This window comes from Melanerpes formicivorus, unplaced genomic scaffold (genome assembly GCF_026170545.1).
Source record: "Melanerpes formicivorus ecotype bairdi unplaced genomic scaffold, bMelFor1.0.p_v2 SCAF_80, whole genome shotgun sequence".
Taxonomy (NCBI): domain Eukaryota; kingdom Metazoa; phylum Chordata; class Aves; order Piciformes; family Picidae; genus Melanerpes; species Melanerpes formicivorus.
Window position 1 is genome coordinate 2,540,403 of NW_027142432.1, and position 22,772 is coordinate 2,563,174.

Consider the following 22,772-nt stretch of genomic DNA (forward strand, 5'->3'; position numbering starts at 1 on the left):
GCATGAGGAGAGCTCCTGTTCTGATGGCAGTGCTGATCTGGAGCACAGCTCTGTCCCACAAGCAGCCCTGGACTCTCCCTGCCTGCAGTCCCAGCATTGCCACACAGCAGCACAGTGCCCAAGCTGGAGAGGGTGGAAGGGAAGAAAGAGTAGCTGAGGACAGCCCAAGCTCTGGGGTTCCCTGGCACTGCTGCTGTGCTGGGACTCTGCCCCTCCACCTTTGCACACAGGCACTGCCCTACAGCTCCACAGAAGCCTTGGAGCAAAGAACTCAGAGAAACAATGCCCTGGAAGGTACTTTATTGTTGAACAGCCAGGGAACACAGCTCCTCATGTCTGCAGCCTCTGGATCACAGCAGACAGGACAACACTGAAGCAGAAATGGTCTGAAGAAAGACATTTGTGTGGGAATGTCGTAGTTTGGGCTGGGTGCCCTCTGCTACAGGGGTGTTTCCTGTGTCCAGAAGTCCAGCCCAGTGGGTGGACACAGGAAATTAGGTTATTTCCTACCACGATCCCTTGCACCACTATAAGTCTTACGGCGGGGTCTGGCACTTCCTCTTTCCTTCCTCCTCACCACCCGGTAACAGGGGTAGGGATCTCCCGGCCATGGGCCTGGTTAGGCCCAAGGCCACGAGGGGATGGGCAGTCTCAGATCTGGCCAGCTGAGACTAGCCTAGCAGTGGGGGGGGAAGGAGGAGCCCTGGGGGTTTGGGTGGACCCCCAGGTGGGGATGGGATTTCTCTGGGTCTGTTTTTTGGGTCTCTCTCTCTCTTGTCACTGTGTTTCTAGTTTTTCCTACACGCACTCACTGTTCTATTTAAACTTTCCATTACCTTTGCAATCCGTTTGTCTGAGTCATCATTTCTGCGCGTGGTGGGGAGGGGGCCTGCCCCAACCCATTACATTTTGGCGCACCAACGTGGGGCTGGCTGTTGTGCCCACTCTGCAGATCGATTGCAAAGGATGGAGAGTTTAAATTCAGTTCTGGGCGTCGGTTTGGGTTTGGCAGTTGGGGGCTCAAGTGATGTTGCCAGGGCGGCCGTGTAAGCTCTTGTGGATTGTGGGGGGATGACTGGTGCGCTGCCGGTGGCACGGACCTTCTGCTATTTCAGGCAGGGGTGGTTCTCGACCATCGGCATCGGGGTACCGCTTGAGAACGCGGAACCTGCCCCTCCTCCGCGGCGGGCAGTGAAGTGGGGGAGGGGCAGCGGCGAGCAGATCAGAGTCAGGTCCGTTCTCGCTGCGGGGATAGAGACAGCTGCTGCGAGCGGGCAAGCCAGCTCCCGAAGCCCCGGGGGGCCGACGGGGACTCCAGCTGGAAAGCCGTTTTCAAGGGCTCTGAGAACGCGCGTATGGCTTTCGCTGGAGAAGCCGTTTGAGTGTCCGAGGGGTGGAGGTGATTTTGATTCTGCGCCGTGGCGGCAGAGGTGGGCGGAGCCCTGCTGCGGGCGAGCGGCGCCGGCGGACCCGGCCGTGCGCTCGGGCTGCGGCGGGGCCGGCCCTAGTCTCTTCCCCGACTTTTTCGGACGAGTTCCGAAACTGGCGCCGAGCACCTGGCTCCACCTCCCTTCTTCTCAGTGAGCTGTGGTGCAGCCCCTCCCTTTCTGGTGGGGGGGGGGGGTGTGCAGCCGGATGCTGTCTTGTTTTGGTACGGGTACGCCTAGTGGGGGGGCGGAGTACCTTGGACAAGCATCCGTGTAGTGGGACCGCAGTTGGAAGCGGTTGATTGTGGCACCCTGGATGGATTGAAAAAGGCAGTCGTGGGTTGGATGGTTTCGACTGGCCTGCCCCAGGGGTGGAGAATATGCCGCCGAGTGATTATTTGTGAAAAGTAGAGGCTTGGCTGAGAAGTCGTGAGGCTGTTCCAGGTGACCAGGATGCCCAACGGATTCATGGAGAACTTGCACCGCAGGAGAATGAGTTCTGCATCGCCGGGAGGTTCCACTGGATGAAGGAAGAAGAACTGGAATGAACAGACACTAGAGCCTGACTGAGAGACTGTTTGAGTGGACGCCCAGATGAAGACACGGACTTCGCCGGACATGTCATCAGTTTTCTGATTTGATGATGTGTTTGGGTGCAGGCATCATGGTTTGAAATAAAGGGGTGGCTCCTGTCGTAGTTTGGGCTGGGTGCCCTTCTGCTACTGGGGTGCTTCCTGTGTCCAGAAGTCCAGCCCAGTGGGTGGACACAGGAAATTAGGTTATTTCCTACCATGATCCCTTGCACCACTATAAGTTTTGCGGCGGGGTCTGGCACTTCCTCTTTTCTTCCTCCTCCGTCAGTTGGTAACATGGGGGAGAGATCTCCTGGCCTTGGGCCTTGCTAGGCCCAAGGCCACGGGGGGATGGGCAGTCTCAGATCTGGCCAGCTGAGACTAGCCTAGCAATGGGAGGGGGAAGAGGGAGCTCTGGGGGTCTCGGGTGTACCCCCAGGTAGGGATGGGTTTCTCTGGGTCTGTTTTGGGTTCTTTTCTCTCGTCACTGTATCTCTAGTTCTCTGCACGCACTCACTGTTCTATTTAAACTTTCCATCACTTTTGCAATCTGTTTGTCTGAGTCGTTATTTCTGCGCGTGGTGGGGAGGGGGCCTGCCCCAACCCATTACACCCCTTCCCTTATCTCTCCCTATTCTTTCCCCTTCCCTTTTTCTTTTGATCAGGTAAGAGGAAAGCAGAGCAGGGGAAAGATTCTCAGCTTTGCCCCCATCTGAGCTCTTAAATCCCAGTTAAGGCTCAAACCACCACAGTATTTTGGTGCCCAACATGAGGCTTGGACATTAATATTGCCTTTGGAGAGTAATACTTTGTCTGAAAGAAAGGGATTGGAAGTAGAGATGTCAGTTTTGAAGAATCTGATGTTCCAAGGTTTTGCATGGGTGTTTGGCTGGAGCTTTTGTCAGGGCCTAGCACCTCACAGAACCCAGCAGAGGATGAGGATGACTCAGAACAGGAAATAATAACTCTTACATCTCTGCCCAGAAAGGAATTAAGGCAAACTTGACTGGATTATGCAAGGAAAGAGGGTGAGCCAAGACTAAGCTGGGCCCTGAGATGCTGGGACGAGGGGGTGGACACAGTGGACCTGGATAAGAGGGAGGCAAAGCTTTTAGGCTTCCTCATGATGCTGATCTGGACAAAGAGTTAGCCAAACTCAATGGAACACACACTCTCTGGGCCCAGATCCTCAATGCCATCAAGAGCCGGTACCGCTCAAGAGATGACCTGCCCTGGGCCCCAGTTAGATAGACAACTATGGAACAGGGCATTGGGTATCTGAGACAGATGGCTGTGCTGGAAATAATTTATGGGGATGGCCAGCTCCCCTCAGACCCAGATGAGGTGCCCATGAGATGGCCTTTCATACAGAAACTCACCCAGGGTGCAAAGAAAAGGGAAGCCTGTTTGGGTTGCTGACCTGTGGCAAGACATCGCTGCCCACCTGGACAGGCTGCCAATAAAGGTACGGCACATGGATGCACACATCCCCAAGAGCAGAGCCACAGAGGAGCACAAGCACAACCACCAAGCAGATCTGGCTGCTAAAATCTCCCAGATAGACTTGGCCTGGGAACACAAGTATCAGCTGTTCTTAGCTCGCTGGGCCCATGACACTTCTGGCCACCAAAGGAGAGATGCCACATCCCGGTGGGCTGTGGACAGATCAGTGGACATCTCCATGGAGGACATCTCACAGGTCATCCATGAGTGTGACATCTGTGCTGCCATCAAGCAGGCCAAGTGCATAAAGCCTCTGTGGTATGGGAGGAGATGGTTGAAACATCAATATGGAGAGGCCTGGCAGATCGACTACATCACCCTTCCTCGGTCTCACAGTGGCAAGCAGTACGTACTGACCATGGTGGAGGAAAGTACAGGGTGGCTGGAAACCTACCCAGCACCTCATGCCACTGCCTGCAACACCATCCTGGGCCTAGAGAGACTTGTCCTGTGGAGACACAGCATCCCCAGGAGGATTGAATGGGACAATGGAAGCCACTTCAGGAACCATCCCCTAAGGGACTGGGCAAAGGAACATGGGATTGAATGGATTTACCACATCCCATACCATGCACCAGCTGCAGGGAAGGTTGAGAGCTATACTGTCTTGCTAAGGACCACCCTAAAAGCCATGGGACCTTTAGGAACTGGGAAAGACACCTAGATCAAGACACTTGGTTAGTGAACAGCAGAAGATCTGTGAACCGAGCTGGTCCTGCCCAGTCCGACCTGCTGCAAACAGTGGATGGAGATGGAGTTGCTGTGATTGCTGAGAAGAACCTGCTGGGAAGTCAGTGTGGGTTTCCCCTGCTGCTGGTGGGGGCAAACCAACCCGAGGGGTAGTCTGTGCTGAGGGGCCTGGTTAAGGCTCTCAGTTAAGGCTCAAACTGTCACACTTGCTTTGGAAAAAGTCAACCAGAAAAGGCCATGGTGAAGATCTCTGCTCTTCCAGTCTGGACTAGGACTGCAGGTGCAGGATCAGCTTCCCAGGGAGGAGTGAAACAGGTTGCAGAAATAGCTGCTCAGGAGGGAATGGCTCCAGGCATGGTCTTTGCCTCAGAAGGAGGAGTGGGCACCGCACTGAACACAAGGTGTTGTGTTTCCATGGATCAGAGAGGAAGGACATCCATAGACATGGGTGAGAGATGGGAACAAAGCAGGATTGTGCAGGAAGGAGGAGCCAGCACAAGTTCTGCACCATGAGGGTAGTGGAATACCGGAACAGGTTGCCCAGGGAGGTAGTTGTGATCCCATCCCTGGAGATATTGAAGGTGAGGCTTGACAGTGCTCTGGGCAACCTGATCTAGTTGAGGATGTCACTGGGAAGGCTGGACAAGATAAACTTTGGAGGTCCCTTCCAACCCAGCCCATTCTGTGATCAGTGAGATATGGGAACCAAGCAGATTCTGCATGAAGTGCAAAAGGAAGACACCACCTGGGGCTTCTCAGAGCTCTGGGCCTGGCTATGGTTGTGGATTCCTGCCTTGGGCTTCAGTCTCAAAAAGTTGGTTGGAGCACTAATCCTGAGCTTGTTCCCCTTTGTTTGCATGGCTGTTAGAGTGCAGGGCATGTGTGAGTGCTGGTCTGCTTGAGGGAGCAGAACAGGGGACAGCAAGGACCTCTCTGGGAAGAGCAGGGGCAAATGTCACCTTCAAGAGCAGGCCCTAAGCCTCTGTCTTCTCCTAAGCTCCCATTTCAAGGACCAGGCCTAAGGCCTGTCTGCATTTCATAGAGCAATACTGAGCAAGACTTTCCTGAGGTTCTTCTCCCTATTCCAAATGCCCTGGGATGGAACAAACCCTGCACACAGGGAAGAAGGCCAACTGCAGATGGGTTGTGGCAGTAGAAAAGTGGCCACCCAGACACAGGAATTGTCCTCTCCCAGACTCAACACTGCTGTGGCCACATCTGGATTCCTGGTATCTGGGTGCAGAGTTCAGAAGTCCAAAGGGGAAGTCAGGAACTGGGGAGGCTGCAGAGGAGATTTTCCAGGATGGGGATTGACATCTCTGTGGAGAGGCTGAAGGACCTGGGCTGCTTCAGCCTGTTGAATAGAGGCTCAGGGCACTGCCATAGCAGTGTGCAGATGGCTGAAGGGTGGTTTCAGAGAGGATGGAGATCTTCTGGAGAGTGGAAAGAGACCAAAACCTTGAGAAAGTGCAGCTTGGAAGGTTCAGAGTGGAGAGGAGGCCAAAGAAATGTCCCGCAAAGGGCAGAGCTGCTATGCATGAGGCCATCCAGAGATGTCAGGAAATGGCAGGGAGAGCTGAGACAGCTCAGGGAAGGGATGTAAATAGCAGGGGCAGAGCTGGATGGGGAAGCAGGATTGGTGTCGGCAGCCTGAAGGGAAAGAGCTGCAGCCATGGGACAGTGCAGGACAGGCTGCAGTAGGGATGGCCAAGCGCTCTGGCAAGGCTCAGAGGCCCAACAGGTACAAGGTCTTTGTCCCCTTGACTCTGGCACTTGCCTCTGACACCAAGGCCTGTGAGGAGAAACTTTGCTTTGAGGCTTTGAGGTTCTTCTACTCCAAGGGCAGTGGTCAGGGCTTGGCCTTTCTGCTTCACAGACCAAAGGCAAGTTTTTCTGCCCTGCACTTTGCCTTTGACTCCCTGCAATCCTGGCCTCCAACAAGCTGCTCTAATGAGTCCCTGGGGAGCCTTTGTCAGTAACAAGCCTCAGTGAGGCCAATCAGTGCTTGAAGGTACTTTGGAGTTTGCTTCTGCCTTGGACTTCTTGAGAGGCTTCTTGGCAGTAGCTTGGCAGAGTCTCCTGGCAGTACCTGAGGATGATGTAATCAGCCCCAAATACTCCGTGGGGCTCATTAAAACACCACTTAACCACAACTTATCCTCTAATTCTTGCTAAGATTTCTGCAGCTAATTGGAGAGATTTTTATTGCATAAAGCATCTGATAAAAATTATTTTTAAAGGTACATTTCATTCCTTTTCAGCAGGAGTTGTCTCTTTGCAGGCAAACCACAGCAAAACCTGGCAAGGTCCTTCCCTGGTCACTGCTCATCCTCACTCCCCACTGCCCCCAGCAGAGCCCAGAGCCACAGGTGAGGGACAGGATCTGCCTTGCCAGGGGCTGGGGGTCAGGGCTTGGCCTTTTGGATCAATGAAACCCCTCCAGGTTTGCTCAGCAGCAGAGCCACCTTGAGCTGCTTGTCCTGACCTGTCAGCACTGCCTCAGTTCTCTGCTCTCACCAGAGCCTGTGGACACTTTCCCTGTAGTGTCCCCCAGTGGAACCAATTTAACACTACAAGAAACTTCAGAGTTTGACTCTAACTTGGACTTCTGCAGAGGTTTCATCAGCTTCCTCTCAGTCCCTGAGGTTTACCTGACACCAAAGCCACCAGAGGGCTCCTTTAAATGCCCTGGGCAGATCATCTGCTGCTGAGCTGGGCCAGGGTCCTGGGCTGCATGGAGCTCTGGCGAGGAGCAGCTTCTCTGCACAGCACAGCAGGTCTGAGGGCACTGCCAGGGCATCTCAGGTACATGAGGAAAGAACAGAGAGCTTCAAGGTGGCCAGGACTGGGAGGATGCTGCGAGCTCACTAGAGAAGAAGTCATTGCAGTTGATGACAGGGTGAGTCTGAGGTGCTCTTGAGCCTTTCCTGAGAAGGACAGCTTCAGGCAGGAGAGATATGGGCTGGGGATGAGGGGAAGCTGCCAGGAAGCCCTGGGGGAGGCTGTGTTCAGGCTGCTCTCTCAGTGCTTCTCTGCAGATGTCTCTGGGTGCTGTCTGCTGGGCAATGACTCTTTAGAACATCTCATCTCCAGGATCCCTGACTGCTCTGCCCCTCCTCCTGGGCTTGGAGCTGCCCCCAGCAAGGCCCAGCTCTGCCATAGGGCACTGGGCAGTGCTGAGGCTTTCCTTGGGGGTCAGCACTCTGTTCCCAGAGTCCTTTGATTCTCTTCAGGAGAGGCTGAGTCCTGCTCTGTCTCTCACAGCTGCACTTCTGGGCTGAGACAGAGAAGAGTTCACAGAACTGTCTCTGAACCAGTGCTGCCCTGCTCTCCTCAGAGCACAGGGAGCTGGGGGGGTTCTAAAGGCTAATTTGGGCATAACATCAGCAAGGCAGCACAGGGGAAAGTGCAAGGCAGAGGGAACAGCCTGATGGGCACAGTAGCTCCACTGTAGCAGAGCCAAGATGAGTCCTTGGCAGCACATAGCCTGAGCTCCTGCTCCTCACAGCTGTGAGGGGATTGCTGTGACCCCTGCAGTGCTTCTTCTCAGAGGAGTCTGTCATCAAGTTTTGCTTTCTTTTCTTTCTTAGACATTCCCACAGGCAGCAGATGGCCAACAGCAGCTCCATCACCCACTTCCTCCTCCTGCCATTCTCAGGCACAAGGCAGCTGCAGCTCCTGCACTTCTGCCTCTTCCTGGCCATCTACCTGGCTGCCCTGCTGGGCAATGGCCTCATCATCACCACCATAGCCTGGGACCACCACCTCCACACCCCCATGTACTTCTTCCTCCTCAACCTCGCCCTCCTTGACCTGGGTGCCATCTCCACCACTGTGCCCAAATCCATGGCCAATTCCCTGTGGGAGACCAGGGACATCTCCTATGCAGGATGTGTTGCTCAAGTATTTTTCTTTTTCTTTATGATATCAGCAGAGTTTTATCTCCTCACCACCATGTCCTATGATCGCTACATTGCCATCTGCAGACCCCTGCACTATGAGACCCTCCTGAGCCACAGATTTTGTGTCCACCTGGCAGCAACTGCCTGGGCCTGTGGGGTTGTCAATGCTGTGCTACACACAGCCAATACATTTTCCCTGCCCCTCTGCCATGGCAATGCTGTGCACCAGTTCTTCTGTGAAATCCCCCAGATCCTCAAGCTCTCCTGCTCCACATCCTACCTCAGGGAACTTTGCCTTATTGTGGTTACTGCCTCTTTTTCAACTGTCTGTTTTATGTTGATTGTGGTGTCCTATGTGCAAATCTTCAGGGCAGTGCTGAGGATCCCCTCCCAGCAGGGACGCCACAAAGCCTTTGCCACCTGCCTCCCTCACCTGGCTGTGGTTTCCCTGTTTATCAGCACTGGCTTCTTTGCCTACCTGAAGCCTCCCTCTGTCTCTTCCCCATCCCTTGATCTGTTGGTGTCAGTTCTGTACTCAGTGGTGCCTCCAGCAGTGAACCCTCTCATCTACAGCCTGAGGAACCAGGAGCTCAAGGCTGCCCTGACCCAACTGATCACTGGATGGTTTCAGAAGCAATAAACTCTTCTGCAGAGCAGTTCTGGTGTCACTCAGTGCAGGCCCAGCCTGGCTTCTGTAATTATTAGTGGTGGTGTTTTACTCTGTATGAAACTGTCATCCCTTTTCTAACACATTCTCTGCTTTGCTGACCAAGAGTCTGTGCAGCAGGACCTCTGCTCTTTGCTTCGTTAAAAAAAATAAAGAACCTTTCAATAATATTTTCCTTCCTGAGATCCTTCTCCAGGACTTCTCCAGAGCTTTTCAGCCAGGTACTGTGCAGATATGGGGGAGGAAAGAGTCCCAGCACAGCAGCACAGCCAGGGAGCACCAGCACCTGGACTTCCAGGGCTATTCTCTTTCCACTTCCAGCCTCTCCTGGGTCAGTGCAAGGCCTGAGTGCTGTGGCAGCTTGGTCATTGTTCTGCTGGATGCCAGTCCTGTGAGCACAGGTAGGGACAGGCCATGGGAACTACCCTGACTGAGCTGGCCCCCAAGAGCAGTTCCACAAAGACAGATGATCTGCTCAGGGCAGAGTCTGAAGGCTTAGGCCTTCATCCAAAGTTTCTCTCCAGAGCAGGCCCAAGAAAGTGTCCCAGTGATGCAAACAGCAGGGAACAGCTCAAGTGTGAGTGTGCAGGGCTGGGGCACACACCAGTGACCTTACACAGACAGGCCTCCTGCAAGAGATCTGTGTGTCTGTTCACTGGACAGCCTGGGGAAACTGTCCCAGGGTAATCATCCTGCTCTAGCCACTCACCACCACCATTTCCACCCCTGGTCTCTCACCACAACTTGCAAACTTTCTTTGTCCCCCAGTTGCAGGTCACAGGCTCAGAAGGTTAGCAGTGGCTGCTGGCATTGCACAGATGAGATGCAAGCATGGCCATGGTGTGTGGGGTGAGAGGAACCTGAGTGAGCACAAACACCATCAGCTGTGGCTGGGGTACCAGGGCAATGGAGGTGTGAGGAGCCTCCCAGCCTCTGGCAGGGGCAGCAGGAAGCCAGGGACACTCTGCCTGCTGCAGTGCAGAGCCTGTGTGAGTGGTAGGGAAAGACTGTATGAACATCCTGAGGTGCAAAAGGAGTTCACAATGCCTGGCAGAGCCCTGACAGTAGATGTAGTTTACCTTGACCTTAGTAATGCTTTTGACTCTGTCTCCCATAATATCCTTGTGAGTAAGCTCAGGAAGTGTGGGATGGAAGAGCAGACAGTGAGATGGATCAGGAACTGGTTACAAAATAGAGTCCAAAGAGTGGTGGTCAAAGGTGCCAGGTCCAGCTGGAGAGCTGTAACCAGTGGAGTCCCCCAGGGATCAGTGCTGGGTCCTGTCCTGTTCAATATCTTCATCAATGATGAGTGGACAGACAGAGTCTGCTCACTAAGTTTGCTGACAATACCAAACTTGGAGGCTTGGCTGAGACCTCTGAAGGCTGTGCAACCATTCACAGACCTGGATGGAGGCGGGCAGAGAGGAACCTCATGAGGTTCAACAAGGATAAGAGCAGAGTCCTGCTCCTGGGAAGGAAGAATAAACTGCAGCAGGACAAGCTGGGAGGTGATCTGCTAGAGAGCAGCCCTGTGGAGAAGGACCTGGGAGTGTAGGTGGACAGCAAGTTCTGCATGGGACAGCAATGTGCCCTGGTGGCCAAGAAGGCCAATGGGGTCCTGGGGTGCATTAGGAAGAGTGTGTCTAGCACATCCAGGGAGGGTCTTCTCCCCCTCTACTCTACCCTGGTGAAGCCACTCTTGAATATTGCATCCAGTTCTGGGCTCACCAGTTCAGGAGGGACAGGGATCTGCTGGAGACAGTCCAAGGGAGGGCTACAAGGATGCTGAAGGGACTGCAGCACTGCCTGGGGAGGAGAGGCTGAGAGCCCTGGGGCTGTTTGGTCTGGAGAGGAGAAGACTGAGAGGGGATTTAATAAATGTTTATAAATATCTGAGGCCTGGGGGTCAGGAAGGAAGGGACAGGGACAGGCTCTGCTCAGTTGCACCCTGGGATGGGACAAGGGGCAATGGATATAAACTACAGCACAGGAGGTTCCACCTCAACATGAGGAGGAATTTCTTCACTGTGAGGGTCACAGAGAACTAGAACAGGCTGCCAAGAGAGGTTGTGGAGTCTCTTTCTCTGGAGACTTTCCAGACCCATCTGGATGCCTTCCTGTGCATCTTGCACTAGATTCTATGGTCCTGGTCTGGCAGGGGGTTGGACTTCTTTGGAGGTTCCTTCCAGCCTCTCACATCCTGTGATTCTGTGACATTTCTGTGTGTGACTGCAGCACAAACCTCACTGCCTCAGGGAGATTCCTCTCAGGTGTCCTGCACAGGCTCATTGCAAATGTTGCTGTCTGCTCACATCACCCTTCCTGGGTCATGCCCTGAAATGTGCACAGAGCCATCAGAGAGGTTCTGGCTCCTTGGGAAAGGCATCTTCAGGAAGGCCAAGAAGGAGGCTGGGGCAAACTCCAGGCTGGTCACCCTCAGCACAGTTGTGGTGCTGGGTCAAAAGTGATAGGTCAGACACTCCTGCAGCCATCTGCAGGCCCTTGCAGGACAAGAGAGAGATCAAATATGTCTGGGTAAGGGCAAGAAGGAGATGTTTGGTTCCTGGACCTTAGCCAGGCCTTTGCCATGGACCCCATGTGCTCTGTAGAGCCAGACTGGTGACAGCAGGACTGAGGAAATGGATGAGGTGTTGGGTGGGAGGGTGGGTGGTGGATCAAGCCCCAAAGTCACCAGGGCAGAGTCCTCCTGGCAGCCACTTCCCAGTGGCATCCCTCAGGGCAAGCCCTTCAGCCAGCACTGTGCAATCTCTTCATCTGCTCCCTGCACCTTCTGACCCAGGGCCTCTGCAGCTCCTTTGGGGATGAGGCCAAACTGGGCACAGGCCTTGAGGGACCTCCTCTGCTTAACCCTGCCCTGAGCAGGGTCACTGGACAAGATGATGTGCAGGAGCCTTTTCCACAGATCACCAGGACAGATCCAGCAGCTCCTCTGAGGAAGGTTTCTCCACTCAGAGCCTTGGTAGGAAATCTGCCAGATGGATTGGATGAAACTTTGATCTGCTCAGGCTCTGGCCACAAGGAGGGTGATGGCTGGGTGTGGGATCAGGTGGTCAGTTGTGTCTCAGGAGCTCATCATTCAGTAGGAAACCAATGAGTGTGAAGGGGTTGTGAGGTCACTTCTGCCTGGGGAGGGGATTGGCCAACAGCAGGAACACAGCTGGAAAGGGACTGTGAGGTTTTTTCTGTCTGTGGGGAAGAGGTTATTAATTTATTAATATGAATTATATAGATATTTATTTTATTAATTATTAAAATTGTTAATAACCAATGTATCACTATTTTATATCATATTCTAGTGCATGATTGTGAAATACATCCCATAAGTGGTTTAGTATTTATAATTTGGACTCAATCAGGGTATTTACAGAGTTAATTTCTATTACTATAACACAGGCTGCAATTCCACTGCTTGTCCACCAGATGGTGACCTGACTCTGGCACCGGCTAAGTATATACAGAGCTCTTACACTGTGTATCAAAGGACTGGACTACAAAGATTATCCTGCTAGACTCAGGTGCTTTGAGCTGTTAGTGAGTACAAAGCAGGTGGAAGGTATTCTGTGTCCCTTGTTTGTAGCAATGTTAGGTTCTGGCAGACTGCTGACTCCTGGCTGGTCCAGACAGTGACAGTGGGTGGCAACCTTCTCCCTTCCATGGCAGCAGAGAGGGACTGGACCTTAGGGTAGCTGTTAAGCAGTTTCCCTTAGCAGGACTTGGGCAGCTCCCTCTGGACAGCAGGGAGCAGTAACGCAGGGTCAACCCGGCAGGGGTCGGCCCTCACAGAGTCAGCCTGCATGGCAGGGCAGGGCCACAGTTCCCAGTAGGCAGGCTTGGAGGTTTCCAATCTGGCGCGATGGCAGGTGGGGCTGGACCCGGCAGGGGTCAGCCTGGTGGCAAGGGCTTCAGGGCTGGCGTGGATGGCCCCGGGGAAGAGGCACAGGTGCATGAAGCATCAGCTTCCCTTTGCTTGCCTCAAAGGAGTGGTGGGATCCTTGTCAGAGTAGTTTCAGCTTTGGAGCACAGGCACAGACAGTGCTCTGGGTTTCCCCTAAGGTTCACAGGGCATGGAGTGGCAGAAGTAGTGACTCCTATCCTGTGATGGCAGGGTTACACAGGCATGAGGCTGACACTGCTTCTGCTCTCTGAGCTGACACACACAGGGTTGTGCCTCTTGTCAGTCTGCTGCTTCAGGCTGAGGCAGATGCTTGCACTGCTGGACTCGGCTAAGTCCCTTCCCTGGCATCTGGGCAGATCTTACCCTCAGGGGTCCAGTCCAACTGGTGAGACTGGCAATGCAATGCAGTAGTTTCTCAGTCTCAGTGAAGGTCTCTCCTGAGGAGATACTCTCAGGGCTGAGGCTCAACAGGGCTGCCCAGCTGCTGGCTTCTCCTTGTTGTGCCGAGGCCACTAGTTTGCTTGCATATAGGAAAGAGAAGACTTAATAGCAATGAGCTCAATGGCAGAGGCTATGGCATGAGCTTTGTCCTCTTGAGCAAGGAGAGAGGACACAGTGAAAGAGGGCAACGTATTTACAAGCTGGGGTAATACTGATAGGTTTCTGGAGGCTGGATGTGGCCAATGGGCACTCTCGTAAACAACCAGCTGCAGCCTATGGGAGGCGTGAAGCTGGAATTATGCCATGCTTAGCATCATCACCAGCATCCCATGCCATGGGTGTGTGCAGGGGTCTGTGCCACCTCAGACATTGTGTCCCTCATGAAAGGAGGGGGAACTTGTCCACGTGCTGGGACAGGTTTCAATATCTGAGCATAATTCTGGGCATAATGTGCCTTGACCACGTAAGGGTATGGAGTGAGGGGGAGATCATCCTGGTTTCAGCCTTGATGGAGTTAATTTTCTTCACAGCAGCTCTTCTGGTGCTGTGTTTTTGATCTGTGACCAAGCCAGTGCTGAGAGCAGACTCTGTCCCCACTGCATGGATCAGTTGGGCAGACACCAGTGGCAACTCCGTCTACAAATTACACCACTTGCCCACTCCTCTCTTCCTCCTCCTTGCAGTAAGGACACTCATCATGGCCCAAGCAAAAGCTCCTGGAGATCAGGTGCTGCTGGGATCCACTGGAAGTGCTAAAACACCACAGAACAAGGCAGGCTAAGCTCTCTCTTGTTTTCCATGGAAATGAAAGGTACAGCAAACCTGAATGGGGCTGGGGCAGCTCTCCTCAGGTGGCTCAACTGCAATCCGTGGCAGAAGAGAAAATGCAGACTGGATGCAGGAGTCAATGGATCTACTCACCAGGAACCAAATGAAAGGAGAATCTTTTACACCAATTTTACCAACCCAGAACACAAAGATTGTAACACAACAGCCCAATCAAATTCAGGTTGTTGGTGTAACTTCCCCATGACCAAACCCATAATTGGGTTTTGCATTTGGGGTTCCAGGGACAGTCCTAAAACCAGTCCCCATGCACCCCACAGGACACTGTACACAGAGACCATGTACATGGATCCTGATATAGGCTGGGCAGGGACTGGCTTGAGAGCAGCCATGAAGAAAAGGTCTTGTGGGTGCTGGTGGATGAGAAGCTCCACAGGAGCCAGCAGTGAGCACTTGCAGCCCAGAGAGACAACCAGAGCCTGGGCTGCAGCCTCTAGATCCATGTTGATCAATGACATAGTTTGCAATAGAACCAATCAATGTGAACCCAAAAAGGGAGTGGTAATGAAATGTTGAGATGGCCTTCCTGTCTGTGTGAGGCCCTGGAGGTGATGAGATGTGCAACCAAATAACATGAGAAAGGATGGGAGGGAAAAAGAACCAAGTGCTGCATCCTTGAAGCAAATGGGAAAGGGAAGTGGGGAGAAGAGCCCCTGTTCAAATCAAGATGCAACAGGGAACTGAGCGGGGATAGGCTGTGAGAAAGGGGAACTGTAACATTGACCTGTGCCTGAAGAAGGAGCCACAGGATCTGCAGGTCTGGGCCCCTTGGCTCCCCTTGCAGCCCTGGTCCTGCTCTCAACTGCTCTGTTAGTTTGTATCTCAGCTCATGGCGCTGGAACCAGCTGGGCCTGCACCACAATATTTGTCACAGTTCTGGAACACCACCACAGCAATCAGTTCAGTTTCTGTCTGTGTGATGTCTCTGTAATCATTGGCTGTGATTGGAAATTCTCTGTACCAATAACTCCTCACCAGGATGTGTCTTTGCTCACATGTTGTATGGTTAGCTACAACCTACACCCATTGGGAAGAATTTCACTGCAATCCAACAACTCCTCCAGCACCCTGATTCCATCAGCCTGCTAATACCACCAGGAGAAGCAGGACAAAAGACTCTGCCCAGAGTCCACCATGACACTGAACAAATCCATTGAGTGCTAAAAGTAATCAAGAGGAGTGGGGAACACTGCTGGTGGGAAGTGCTGTTTGGATGGTGTCCAGCAGCAGCTGGGACACTGCCCCTGGTGTCACAGCCACTGTGATTTTCCTGCCTGCTCTGCTCTCTGCTTGCTGTTCCACATTGGTTTGTAGTTAGACTTAGGAGGATGGCCAAGCAAGTCACACTGCTGCAGACATTTCCCATCATCAGTGTTTCCTGTGTGCTTTGTGTCACTGAATGACATTGCAGAAGACTTTGGAGGCTAAGGAACCACCAAATTTCCTTCCCATTCTGATTGGATGATGCCATTCTCTGTTGAGAGGCACAGAGTCAAGAGTCAACCACACAGCCACTCTCTGGCTGAGAGAAATGCACTCAAGTCACAGAGCAGATTGTGCTGGCACAGTCCCCCTGTCACTGGAAACCTCCTCAAGACCTGCTGTGATTCCCCCTTCCTCCTTGCCTAGGCCATGAACTAGCCCAGGGTAAGCCAGGTGTGGATCAGGACAGAGAGAAATAGAGCCCTGAGAGGTGTCCTTGGTGTGCTGCACACTTGCTCTCTCAGCCTTGCACTGCTCTCCCTATGGCTTGGGGGTTTGTTACCTCCTGCCAGCTTTGTGCATCTGTACTTGGATCACAGCCAACAGGGAGGTGATAGAAAACTCTGGAGGTCAAAAACTTCAGGGTCTGTGCAAGTGACAAAAGATCCCAGGAAGATTCAGCATCCAAGGTTCACCTGATCAGAGGAACACCTGATGAAAGTCAATGATCTCCACCTCTTAAAACAGTGACCCTAAAGCCAGAGCCTTGGAACTCTCCTGGATCACAGCAGCTGTGTCCAGCATCTCCCCCACTCAGACATCTCTCAGGCACAACCTGCACCAAGGGCCAGCACCAAGTCAGACTTCTCCAGGCTCAGGTCTCATCCTCTGAGAATGTTGACGCTTTGTGAGTGTTTGCCCTGAGCTCCAGCAGAAGGAAATTGAACTCCAGGGCAGCCTCTCTGCCAGCTACCTCTCACTTCTCTGTCTTTAGACAGACACCTTTGCTGTCACCAGGGTCAAAGTTTCTATCTTGCACTGAACCCAGCCAGCTCTGTCCCTGTGTCTGTGTGTTTGGTGCTTCTCTCCAGGCACAGCCACAGAAATAGATTTGAATTCAGGATCCCTTGCAGTCAGTCAGGGTCAGCCTTGTCCTTACCCACTCTACATTCAGAGGCTCTCAGATTAGAACACATTCTGCTGAATCACTGTGTAAGCCCCAGGTGGGCAGTGACAGCAATGGGAAGGTTGGGGAGGGTGAGGAGCAAAGTTGTCCATTCAATGTCAGCCCTGAAGGACAGATGTTCCTGCAAGTGCAGATGTCCTGCTGAGACAGCCTGGGTCAGTGTCACTTGGGGAGTTATCATCTCTGCTCTGAACTGAAATGGAGTAAAATATTTTCTCTTTGGCATACAAAATTGAGCTTTGTGAGGTGCACTTTGAAATCCTGAAGAGGCTATCAGAGACACAAACATCTCCTTAGGGCACTTGGGACTCATTGCAGGAACCTCAGGTACTGAGAGAAGACTGAAGAAACTTCTTCAGAAGTCAGAAGGAAAACACAAAGTACCTTGAAGCACTGATTGGCCCCACTGAGGCTCATTACCAACAAAGCCTCCCAAGGGCTCCTTAGAGCAGCTCAGTGGAGGCCATGATTGCAACAGACAAAGGCAAAGTGCAGGAGAGCAAACTCTGGGTTTGGTTTATGGAGCAGAAAGGCCAAACCCTGACCACAGTGCCTGGGCAGGCAGATCCTGTCCCTCATGTATGGGTCAGGGCTCCCCAGGTGCTGTGGTGTGTAGGGTTTGTCATGCTGAGTGAAGGACAAGGGGATGACAGACCCCAGCCTTCCTGGGGATGTTTAAGGAAGCCCTGAGGACCCCCTGGTGCCTTAGGAAGTCTCCTCACATCCCTTGGTGGTGGTGGATGATTTCCACAGCCAAGAAGGCAAAGCCTTGGGTTCTCCTGATGACTTCCAGCCTTGCCAATGCCCATTGCCATCCCCACCACAGGTTGTCCCACTCTGCCCCCCACACTGGGTTTGGTTTCTGCAGCAGAAAGGCCAAGCCCTGACCACAGAGCCTGGGCAGTCAGATGCAGAGAGGCTCAAGCTAAAGTTTCATCTCCCTGGCCTTGGTGGGAGAGGCAAATGCCACAGACAGGTGAAGAAAGACCTCAGTCCTGTTGAGCTTTCAGCCTTGCAGGTGGTGCTACACTGCCCCATGCCTGCAGCTCTTTCCCCTCATGCTCTTGACACCCATCTTGCTTTCCTAGCAGCTCTCACCATGACATTTCTGTACCCTCCCCGCTCTGTCTCTACTCTCCATGGCCATTTCTTGAAACAGAAAGCCAGGGCCTCTTGGACCATGAGGATCCCCTCTGAGTGACTTTTCTTTGTCCTCACCTCCACTCTGAACCCTAAAATTTTCACTCTATGGAGGTTTTCTTCCCTTCCCAAAACCACCAGATGCTCCATCATCACCAGATTTCAATCAGGTGCACAGGTGCCCTGAGCTTGGATTTCACAAAGTTACAGAAGCCCCAGTCCCTCAGGCTCTCCACCCCAGTCCTTGCAGATATCTTCTGAAGCTTCTCAGTCTCTTCAAAACTCCTTCAGAGTAGAAGTCCCAAAGCCAGACACCAAGAATCCATATGTGGCCACAGCAGTGCTGAGTGCAGGGGAGGAAAACCTCTGTGTCTGGGTGGCCACACTCCTCCTACCACAGCCCAGCTGCACTTGGCCTTCTGCACTCTGCTCAGGCGCTGCTCCATCCCAGGCCATTGGGAATGGTCCCTGAAAGAGGCCTTTCTGCCTTGGCACAGAGCAGAATGTCCAGCTCCAATCCAACACCCAAGGCCCCTCCTTGCAGCTGCTTCTCAGCTTGGCAGGCACAAGGGATGGCACCGTCCCCAGCCCAGCCTTGGGCCTGCTGCTGGCCAATGACACAAAGGGATTGGAGTTTGCAGTGACCTCACACTCACCTCCTGGCCTATGTGGCTCCTCCTGCCCTAGGAGCTTCTCAGCCATCCCTGATGTCCCAGTGCTGGTCCAACACCTCAGCCTGCATGTGGCCTGGCAACTGAGCAGGCACAAGAAAACTCTGCAGGGCCTACCAAGGCAGGTCCCTGCTGCTGCCTCTCTGCTTCTCCAGTAGCCACAGCCAAGTCCTGTCCCTGCTGCTGTCCCCTCAGTCACTCAGGTGGCAGGGAGGTGACAACCCAGCTCCAAGTCTCTTCCTGCAGGGGCAACCAGGTGCTTAGGGACAGGGAGTCACACAATTCCCTTGCCCTCCACATGCCTTCAGCTGGGGACTCTGGCAGCTGGGAGGCCAAAAGCACAGAGGCCAGCCAGGAGTCAGGGGCTGCCCTCTCAGCTGCTGCATCAGGAAGTGACCTCCCATTCCCTTTCCTGCCCTCTTCCTTCTGTTGCCCTATCAGCTGCTGAGCCAGCAGTGAGCTCCCAGCCCCTGCCCAGCCTTGTGCCTGCTGCTGTGCAGGAGATCCTGAGGCACAGCTGACCTGCCCATGGCATTGCCACCCATCTGCTCCTGGTGTCCATGAGCTTCCAAGCCACAGGCCACCTCCTACTCCTCTTCATCTGACAGCTCCCAGCTCCTGCCCTGTGCCAGGTGCCAAGCAGGATCAGTCAGGGGTGGGAGGGGATGCAGGTGAGGGTCAGAGCACAGGAAGTCTGAACTGGGAGCCTCACCTTGAATATCTCCAGGAAGAGGCCTCAATCACCTCCCTGGGCCACCTGTTCCAGTGTTCCACCACCCTCATAGTGAAGGAGTTCTTCCTCATATCCAATTTGAATCTACTTTTCTCTAGTTTGATGCCATTGCCTCTCATCCTGTCCCTGCAGGCCTCTGCAAAGAGTCCCTCTCCATCCTTTTTTTATCCCTATTCAGGTACTAGAAGGCTGCTATTAGGTCTCCCCAGAGCCTCCTCTTCTCCATGATGAACACCCCCATTTCCCTCAGCCTGTCCTCATAGCAGAGCTGCTGCAAGCCCTTGATCATTTCTGTGGCCCTCCTGTGGATGTGCTCCATGTCCTTCCTGTGTTGAGGGCTTCAGGGGAGGTCTCACCAGAGCAAAGTGGCAGGATCCTCTCTCTCCATCTCAGGTCATGCTGCTTAGTATACAGCCCAGGCTCCCATTGGCCTTCTGGGATGCAAGCTCACACTACCTGTTCCTGTCTAGCTTCTCCCCCACCAGCACCCCCAAGACCTTCTCCTCAGGGCTGCTTTCTAACACCTCCTCTCCCAGCCTGTATTGATAGTGAGGATTGTTCCAGCCCAGGTGCAGGACCCTGCTCTTGCTCTTGGTGAACCTTATGAGGGTCACTTGGGCACCACCTCTCCAGCCTGTCCAGATCCCTCTGGATGCCATCCTGTCCCTCTGGCATCTCAACAGCACCACTCAGCTTGGTGCCATCTGCACACTTGCTGATGGTGTCTCCATCCCTCTGTCTATAGCACTGATAAAATTATGAAACTGCACAGGATGGGATGAGTGGAATCAGTTTTTCCTGGGACAAGGCCTGGGCTGTACTTGGAGATGTTAATGAGACCCACTTTGAAATGGGAGATGGCCAAGAGTGGACTCTGGTTTGATTAGGGTATGGAATTGTGACTGGGACAGGGCCCAGGCTGTGGTGAGAGGGTATTAAGGACCCCAATATGTATTGGGATGAGTCCCAGACTGTACTGGGATGTGTCCAGGGGACTCAGGCTTTTCTGGGATGGTTCCCAGTCTCCCTGGGGCATGGTTAAGGAATGCAGCTTGTACTGGGAGTGGTTCCAGTCTTGTCCTGGGAGGGGTTCAGGTGGTGCAGCTTTTCCTGGAAGCAGCCACAGTCTGTCCTGGGAAAGAGTCCTGCTCTCTGGTTTGCAGTGGGAGCAAAGCACTTGGTACTTGGAGGGGGTCAGAGCTTCAACTTTGCTGTGGGATGAGACCCTGTCTGTACTGGGAGGAGATCAGGAGATGCAGTTTGCACTGGGAAGGTCCCCAGTCTGTACTGGGTGATCCCATTGGATCAATTTCCTCTGGGACAGGACCTGCACTTTACTGGGATGGGATCAGGGCACCAGTTTGTCTTGGACAGGGCCTAGTCTGTACTGGGGGGAGTTAGGAGATGCAATTTGTACTGGGAGTGAGCCCAGTCTGTACTGGATTGGAACAGGAGTACACAGTTAACATGTGGAGGGATGCAGTAGGAACTGAGAAGGGGTCCAAAGGATGCACTTTGTAGTGGCACAGGAAACTGTATGGGAGATGGCAAAGTGATGCAGTTTGTCCTGGGATAAGAGCACATCTGAGCTGGGAAGGGTTCAGGAAATGCAGTTTGTACTGAGATGTGACCAGGTCTGTACTGGGAGGGGATAAATGGTTCCCAGTTGCACTATATGGGGACCAGACTGTCCTGGAATGTGCCCAGGGAACGCAGCTTGTACTGGAACAGGGTCCAGGCTGCACTGGAAGGGCCTAAGGGGATTCACTTTTTATTGGGACAAGGCCTAATATGTACCTGGAGGGATGATAGGGATCCTGTGTGGACTGGGACAGGGCCCAGACTGCACTCAGAGGCCATGAGGGTGTGCAGTATGTACTGGGATGGATGCATTCAGTACTGGGAAAGGAGCCAGAGGATAGATTCTGTGCTGGGATGGGACCCCGGCTGCAGTGCTAGAGGACAGTATGATCCAGTTTGTGCTGGGATGAGGCTACATCTGTACTGGGAGGAGTTAAAGGAACCATGTTCTGGCTGAGTCTGTACTGCAAGGGGGTCAGGGTATCCAGTTTGGACTCTGAGGAGGTGCAGTGTGTAATGGGAGGGGTTGGGGTATGAAGGCATGAGGAGACCTCCTGTTCTGATGGCAGTGCTGCTCTGGAGCACAGCTCTGTCCCACAAACAGCATGGCCTGTCCCTGCCTGCAGTCCCAGCACTGCCAGAGAGCAGCACAGTGCCCAAGCTGCCAGAGCACCCAGGCCTTGCCCCAGCACAGAGGCTCAGCAGGAGAGGGTGGAAGGGAAGGAAGAACAGCTGAGGACAGCCCAAGCTCTGGGGCTCCCAGGCACTGCTGCTGTGCTGGGACTCTGCCCCTCCCCCTCTGCACACAGGCACTGCCCTGCAGCTCCACAGAAGCCTTGGAAGTAGGAACTCAGAGAAACAACTCCCTGCAGGGTCCTTTATTGTGTTGAACACACACAGGGAGCACAACTCCTCATGTCTGCAGCCTCTGGGTCACACCAGACAGGACAACACTGAACCAGAAATGATCTGAAGAAAGACATTTGTGTGGGAACAACATTCTCACAACGGCAACAGCCCCAGCAGCAACCAGATCTTGAGCAGCCAGGCTGGGCCTGCACTGAGTGACATCAGGACTGCTCTGCAGGAAAAGACAAAGAGTTTATTGCTTCTGAGAGCATCCAGTGATCAGTTGGCTTAGGGCAGCCTTAAGCTCCTGGTTCCTCAGGCTGTAGATGAGAGGATTCACTGCTGGAGGCACCACTGAGTACAGAACTGAAACAACCAAGTTCTGGAATGGGGAGGAGATGGAGGAAGGCTTCAGGTGGGCAAACATTATGGTGCAGAGAAACAAAGAGACCACAGCCAGGTGAGGGAGGCAGGTGGCAAAGGCTTTGTGGCGTCCCTGCTGAGAGGGGATCCTCAGCACTGCCCTGAAGATCTGCACATAGGACACCACAATCAACACAAAACAGACACATGAGAAGAATGCAGTGACCACAAGAAGCCAAAGTTCCCTGAGGTAGGATGTGGAACAGGAGAGCTTGAGGATCTGGGGGATTTCACAGAAGAACTGGTGCAGAGCATTGCCCTGGCAGAGGGGCAGGGAAAATGTATTGGCTGTGTGCAGCAGAGCATTGAGAAAGCCACAGGTCCAGGCAGCTGCTGCCAGGTGGAGACAAACTCTGCTGCCCAGGAGGGTCTCATAGTGCAAGGGTCTGCAGATGGCAACGTAGCGATCGTAGGACATGGTGGTGAGGAGATAAAACTCTGCTCCAAGGAAGAAGAGAAAAGAAAACACTTGTGCAACACATCCTGCATAGGAGATGTCCCTGGTGTCTCTCAGGGAATTGGCCATGGACTTGGGCACTGTGGTGGAGATGGCACCCAGGTCAAGGAGGGCGAGGTTGAGGAGGAAGAAGTACATGGGGGTGTGGAGGTGGTGGTCCCAGGCTATGGTGGTGATGATGAGGCCATTGCCCAGCAGGGCAGCCAGGTAGATGGCCAGGAAGAGGCAGAAGTGCAGGAGCTGCAGCTGCCTTGTGCGTGGGAATGGCAGGAGGAGGAAGTGGGTGCTGGAGCTGCCTCTGGCCATCTGCTGCCTCTGGCCATGGAGACCTGTGCAAGGAGGGAAAGGCAGTGACAAGTTAGGGAACACTTCTCTCAGCCTCATTGTAATCCCTGTCCCTGAGCTGCATGAAGAATGTATTAGCTCTGTCCCATCACTACCAACCCATGGCAGAGTTCATCACAGCTTCATATGCAGCAAGAACACAGAATTGCCATGAAGATTCCTCTGGTGTCAGAACAGAAAGTGACCAACAGCCCAATCCCATGGAACAACAGTCCCATGG

General features: G+C 53.4%; 2 protein-coding genes across 2 annotated transcripts in view; both read left to right on the forward strand.

Annotated features, from left to right (window-relative positions):
• The window catches only part of LOC137454447 (zinc finger protein 27-like), an 86,878-nt gene that overhangs the window by 33,309 nt on the left and 30,797 nt on the right, over positions 1-22,772 (forward strand). The gene's annotated exons all lie outside the window — the stretch shown is intronic.
• Positions 7,802-8,734, forward strand: LOC137454349 (olfactory receptor 14A16-like). Its single transcript, XM_068164398.1, has one exon. The coding sequence runs from the start codon at positions 7,802-7,804 to the stop codon at positions 8,732-8,734; it is 933 nt and encodes a 310-aa protein (XP_068020499.1).